Consider the following 7133-nt stretch of genomic DNA (forward strand, 5'->3'; position numbering starts at 1 on the left):
ATTATAAACTATGAAATTTGTTACCAAGATTCACTGTATTTCTTGAAAGATAATGGAAAAACAACTCTCATGACAGACATTTAATCATACAGATACCATCCAAGAGCAGAATGTATCTGCCTTTTTTAGAAAAACTTTCTGGAATATTGTCGCTAGCTTTATGCACAAAGTACACATCTCTTTTTTTTATCATAGATATTACTTGCATAATTTTTTGAGCTTAAGATCAGTGTGATGAAGGAGAATGGTGGTTATCTATTGGAACAATTGAATTCCCAAAACAAAGAAATATATATAATTTTTGGATTATGTTGTTAGGCAAAATACACACGTAGAATATAGTAAATATGTGATTAACACTTATTGCATGAATGAAAAAATAAAAGTTTGCCCCAATCCAGGCATATTTTTCTACCCCTTATTCTATTTTAGATCTAAGTACAATGATACTAGTATCCTTTCAATAGAAAAGTAAGATTACCTATTCAATCAAGAAAAAATGTCTTTTCTAGCACCATATTTGAAGTCATTTTTCTAGTTGATTTTGTAATAAGATGTACTTAGCTAACTTATGTTCTTTTTAAGCTCAGCAAGTGCGATATGTTTAACAGAAAAATTTACCAAATTACCCAATTAGTTCTAGTTTCTCTGGAAATATGAAGAGTAAATAAGTTATATACAAGTAGGACATATGATTTCTAAATCAGATGATTGCGGTGGAGAAATGGTGAGATTGAACTATATGATGGGCTCTCACGTAAAGAGAGAGTAGTAAACTGATTCTGTATTTTCAAATCTAAGATGCGCAATAGAATTCAGCTCAGTACAGGGAAGAACTTTCTAGAAATTAAACTGCCCAATCATGGAAAGACTTTTTATAAACTTTCCAAGCAGAGTCTAAACAGCCATTTTGTCAGGAACATTGCATTGGGAGAGAGATTAGACCAGATGGAATTGTATAGTTGCAATCAGCTTTAAAATTCAGTGATTCTAAATTAGCTCTTCCCTTTCTGCTTTTGTTGATACCATTTGGAAAGTGAGCTGTTATTCTCTCTTATCTTTCTGATTTCTTTTTGCTTTAGATTATTCAGAAAATGAAAATATTTTGTAAATCTGTCAAATATGTATTGAATAATTTCTTACTCATTTCCTGTGACAATTCAGTTTAATTAGCCCATCATTTATTGAAGGCCTACTACGTGCCAGACACCATACTTGAACACTGGGTATACAAAGACGAGTCAAATAAATACTCTGCCTTCAAGGTACTAATTGTTTAGTAGAAGATGCAGACAAATAAAGACAAATTATTATATAATATGAAAAGTCTAGAAAAGAAATATACATACTCTTTATATAAGCAAATAATTCTGTTAGAGTTGAGGGCTCTTGGGAAGCTAATGAGAAGAGGACTTGTTTAATTTAGTCCCTTATTAATAGTGATTTAAAAAAGAGTTAGCAGCTATAATTTTTGAGCACCATATACCATGCTTTTAATTCACCAAGTACTATGATAGGTGCTTTATATGTCATTTTAGTCTCCAATAAGCCTATAAGTGAGATAAGTGACTTTACAGATAAGAAAATTAAGATTAGGAAATCATTGGGAGAATCATTGGCCCAAGATCACACATGTAGAAAGATAGAGGAAATGGGGCAGTGGCAACAGAGATTCAAACCAATGTCTTTGTAAGTCCAGAGTTATAAGGCAAATTAATTTTTTCCTTGATAAAAATAAAGCACAGATCTTCTAAGACCAAAAATGAGGAGAGACTTTCCTTGTGAGGCTTTTCTAGTATGCTTTACCATTCAGATTTTGTTTCCAGTAACTATCTTTTTTCTCAGAAACCCATTGCTAATGCTCCTGCTGCTGCCACCACCATGCTTGATCCTGAGTTAAAAGAAATAACTGTCCTTGTAACCAGTAGCTCAGATATGGATAGAAACCATTCTACTATCCCATAGCTCACATTGAGATATTTAGATAAGATTTCCTTAAAATAAAAATAAATAAAACAATGAAGACAGCATATAACTAGGTAATTTCATTTATCAACTCTGGTTTATTCTCTGAAGTTAACAGACCTTCTCTCATTGATTTATTTCCTTGTCATCTTAGCACCCTCTACTCAAAAGGCTAAGGAAGATGAATTAACATGAGTATAAAAGTGGATTTTGTGTTTCTGAACTTCAAGAAATCCAGTAGGGCTAGAGGGTATGCTGTGGAGTGGGGAATGAAGGTGAAAACTATAGGAAATAAGGACAGAAAAGATAGGCTGGGGCTTAGCTCTGAATAACCTCATAGAGCCATGCCCAGGAGTTTAGACTTATTTGATAGGTAATGTGGGTCATCATAGATTTTAAGTGACATGAATAGGACTAAGTTTTAGAATGACAGCTCTTTAGGCAGTATGGAGAATAGATTAGGAGCAAGAGAGACTAAAACAGAGACCCAGTTAAGACAGTACAATAGTCTCAGTAAATGGCAAAGATTAGTGATAGGAAAGAGAGCACTATTTCAAGAGTTATTTCAGGTAGAATCAACAGACTATAGTAACTGACTGGGCATGGGAATTGAAAGAAAAGGAAGAGGCATCAGAGAAGTCCTAGAAATTCTTAGCTTGGACTATCATGTGGAAGGTGATGCCACAGAACGGACTGAGGAAGGCCTTGTAAAAAACTCAGTCATGAGAAGATAATATTGAGCTTACTTTTAGATATGTTGAGTGTAAGATGGTATCCAGATGGAAACAACCCCTGTGAAGTTCAACATATGATTTATCTAGGAGCTTAGGAAAGACATCGTGATAAAATATAAAGATTTGGGATTCCTAACATATAAATAGTTGTTGAACAAATGGTAGTAGATAACATTATCCATAAATATGTATTTATTGAAAAAAATGTTGTCACCAGAACTTGGAGCAAAGCAACATTTAAAGAGTTAGCAAAATAAAAAGAGCCAGCAAAGGAAATTGAAAAAGAGTACTCAAAAAAGTTGGAGGAGTAGTGTTGTCAGAAAGCCAAGAGTGAAAGTCATTGGTAATGTCAAAATATATTAACATGATAATGATAAAATTAGCCTTTTGGTCCATATGCCAACTAAACTGATATATTCATATTGAAACATTAAAATATTTTTATCTTTTGAATGCACATAATAGATATTAACAGAAGCTTATTGAGTCATATAATTCATGTATACATATTTTCAGTATACTTTAGTTTTCATATATTTTTGTGTATTTGTATATATTAGTGCGTTTCTGTGTTGGATGTGTTATTTTGTGAACACAAGTTTACATTCAACTTTCTTGTGTTGGATTCACCTGTTGTTCTTTTTTTTCAGACTTTATGTCATTGTTCTAAGTCTGACAATTTCAAACATGTTGAATAAATCTTTTCTTTAAAAACAGAATTTTGGATTTATGAAATATTTTATTTGAAAAAGTTCACTATTATATAGATATTAGGAAATTAATAAATATATATTGAGTATTAATTATAATTACAACCATACCTTAATCATTTAACATGCACCGATGATCTTACATATTCACATAGTTTTTAAAAAACATAAACCAAAGTAATTGTTAAAATAGAAGGAAAAGTACAAGAGTGGACCCTTCAGAGAATGAATTACACAGGCCTTACCCAGTCAGGAGTTATGTAGGGAAATCATTAACCTGCTTTCCTTTCTTTCCCCCCTCCTCTTTGGTTTTGTTTTTTTGTTTTGTGGTAGTCTGACCCTTGGTTATCATTACAGAACTATGGAGGTGCAATGAGACCCCCACTGAATGCTTTAGGTGGTCCTGGAATGCCTGGAATGAACATGTAAGCAAAATGATACATTATTCTGTTTAGTAAAGTGTTCTATTTTCTGTCTTCTAAAATGACACTAATTTGTAAAACAGTTTGAGCATCTCAATCTCTGTGTAGTATAAGAATGAACTAAATATGAGCTTTAGTGTTTGCTTCATTTTTACAACATAATCTCATATTTTTCTTCCTTCCCTTGCAAGCTTTAATTTTTTCCATTTTCAGGTGCCTTAAATGACAACTTTTAGCCTGTTTCTTTTTCATGAGTACATAGTCTCCATATAGAGTTTATAAAAAATATGAAGAGATGCTGACGCCAGGACTTTGAATTAACTCTACAGAACTAGATAATTGAATATTGTTAACTTCATTTTAACATGTACATAGTGATTCCTAAGAGTCAAGTTTTTAACTCTTAGAATTTATATATATATATATCTTTACTTTTGCCATATCTTTACTTTTGGGGCCACTCTCAACACAGGAAGAATTCTCTCTGGTAGTATCTTCTATGTTAAAGAACTTTACATGGTATAGGATGAATTTTCTTTTGAAAATTCAAGATGCACTTAGATAAGGAGGAAACGAAAGTTTTTTTTACTAGAAAAGCCTTTCCAACCCAAGAAGAGTAGTTTCGATCAGCCAATATAATGCAGTTTATTAGGAAATTTTCATTACTTTTTCATTATCCAGCTTGCCCTCAAAGTCCCATATACACCAGGTGTTTGTTAATGATTTTCATTAATTCACCACAGGATCAATTCCACGATAGGGCCTAAAGAAAGCTTACCAGAAATAATGAAAGCGTTCCGTGTAGGTTTGTGGATGTCTCCTCAAATATGTTTTCCATCAGCCCATGTTTTGATGACTGACATATCAAATTAAACAACTCTACCATCATTTAATGGCATTGGAAATATACTATTAATATGAAAAAGCTCTTTTGATACATGTAGGGATTTTTTTTTAAGTTTCTGAAACTATTTTCATGGAAAGTAAATTTGCCTGAAATAGAAAATAGGTTAATAGGTGGGTACCAGCTAGACTCAAAACTAACAGAACAGGGGGAAAAGTAGGTCAGATTTTCCTATTACATCTTTTTACTTTTAAAGTAAAAATGGACAGACATGAAATCTGACTTTTCTTAAATTCCTCAAAGGCTTAGTTAGCCTTTTATTAAATGGTTGCTACAAAAAGGAGTGAGTGGTATTTTGTGCTTATGTCAAAAGCTGAAACTCTTACCAATAGGATGGAGAGATGTGTATAAATTTTACCTACCTGAGATTCTCACTTTAAAATGCAGTAGATTTAAGGAGTATAATTTTGAATACTACGATCAGCCAGAATTAGCATTAAATGTTAAGAATGTATCTAGTATCATTTTATACATTACTCTGCATTATGATTGGTCTTATGGCCAACTTTACATCAACCTAGTTTTGTTGATTCAAAGGAAAAAATTATTTTCATTTGACCATTGAGATACTCAAAATAGCTGCTCAAATTGGCTAGTTTCTTCCTTACGTATGTTTAAGCATATACATATGGGTATATTTAATTTCCTGGACTATGGAGACTAAAATTATGGCAAAAGAATTTAATATGATTATTTTTTTGTTAATATTTGGGTTTGGATTTTTTTAAGAATGCCCAAATACTTTTAAATATTTTTTATTACATAATAGTTTACTATTAATATAATTTCTGATTCTTAAAGAATCTCTAAGCCTCACAGATTCTGATTTCCATTATTTGTTCCTATTTTCTTTTATTTGGAGTCTTATGCCATTTTTAATTTTCTATAAATTGGGATTCCTTCAAGGACAACAAAATGTAAATATTTACATTTCTACATCTGTAAATATTTTCCTCTAACAGGGAAACTTCTCAAGTATGGAAGATACAACTAGAGAGAATAATTATTACATCAATATTGACCTCAACAAAGCAAAAATGTTTACAGACACATGAAAAGTAAAACACATTGTCTTCATTGCACTTAATAGAGTATGCTTTATTGAAATTCACTTCATAATTTATTATCTTTAAAACAAGTCTGTGTAATGGCAAACAAACATTTCTTACTGGTATATGTGGCTTTCTTTGCATCATTTCTTTTATATATTGGGCTACTTAAAAATTTAAGGAAAAGACATTAGAATGGTGTTACCTTAAGCTGTTTCTTAAACTAACTAAACTATTTAAGTAACTACAATATTGGTGTATTGGAGGTCAGTAGGGACCTGCCAGAGGAACGTATCTGGATGATTTTTCTCTAGCTTGTCATTTTTACTTATTTGCCATGAAAGTATAATAACAATGGAAAAATATCCAACCTGAAATACCTGATCACTAATTAAATACTATTAATATATTATAACTGGCAACTGTATTTCTTTACAGTAGAATAAGTCATTTGGAACAAAATTTTGACAACTTCATTGTTAAAAAAATATTGGCCAACTCCAAAGAAAATGGTTACTCAGATATAATCTTTATATTTTCATGCTCTAAACTCAGGATAAGTTATACAAAGTGTCATTTAGAATTAAAATAAAAGTTCACTTTCAGTGTTTCTATAACTGGTATGTATCTTTAGAAGCAAAAGCTTAATTTAAATCATTTAAAGTAGAATTTCTAAACTATGGTCAAATGTAAATGTTTCCAAGTGCATTATAGATTATTTTTTAAAGTAAACTTGAATAGTAGTATATTTTTAAATTAACTACATCTTTAAAATTTCCAAAGAATTTAGGATTCAGTATTAAAACAGCCCTAATTCAACTTTGTATACATTGCTATTTTATAAAAGCTAAGAGGACAACAGAATTTCAAAGACTCTTTTTGTTCTATATCATATCCTGTAGAATTATAAAGTTTGTGTAGTTATCTTGAAATAAAATGATTGTCAATTACAGAAGAGAAGAGGATATTTCTCTTTGGTAGTCATAGTTGATTTGATTTCATCAAAATCAGCAGCCTTACCAAAAAATACAGACTTCTTTTAAATTCATTTTTCTCTTTATTTTTAAATGAGGCTAACTTGACTCTAATTCAAACTATGCTTATGTAGAAATTTCCATGCAAAATAATGTCTATATTATAGTTTATAGATTACTTTCTTGATAACACTGTTGGCCCTCAAAAAGAGTGGTATTTAACTGAGCATAAGTAGTTGTAATAGAACTAGTCACTACTATAACCCCCACTTTATCCAGCATTACTTGTGAAACTTAAAATGTTTTCAAACATAATGGTATTGTTGGGGAAAATTTAACTTGCCCATATGAATTATTAATACTTAATCTCTTATA

At 31.0% G+C, this 7133-nt stretch overlaps 1 protein-coding gene across 1 annotated transcript in view; it reads left to right on the top strand.

Annotated features, from left to right (window-relative positions):
• The window catches only part of SSBP2 (single-stranded DNA binding protein 2), a 118888-nt gene that overhangs the window by 77837 nt on the left and 33918 nt on the right, over positions 1-7133 (top strand). The window contains exon 7 of the mRNA XM_012664474.1: positions 3767-3834. Coding sequence (XP_012519928.1) covers positions 3767-3834 — 68 coding nt within the window. The remainder of the gene's footprint in view (positions 1-3766; positions 3835-7133) is intronic.

The sequence above is a fragment of the Propithecus coquereli genome, unplaced genomic scaffold (genome assembly GCF_000956105.1).
Source record: "Propithecus coquereli isolate 6110/MARCELLA unplaced genomic scaffold, Pcoq_1.0 Scaffold9, whole genome shotgun sequence".
NCBI lineage: Eukaryota > Metazoa > Chordata > Mammalia > Primates > Indriidae > Propithecus > Propithecus coquereli.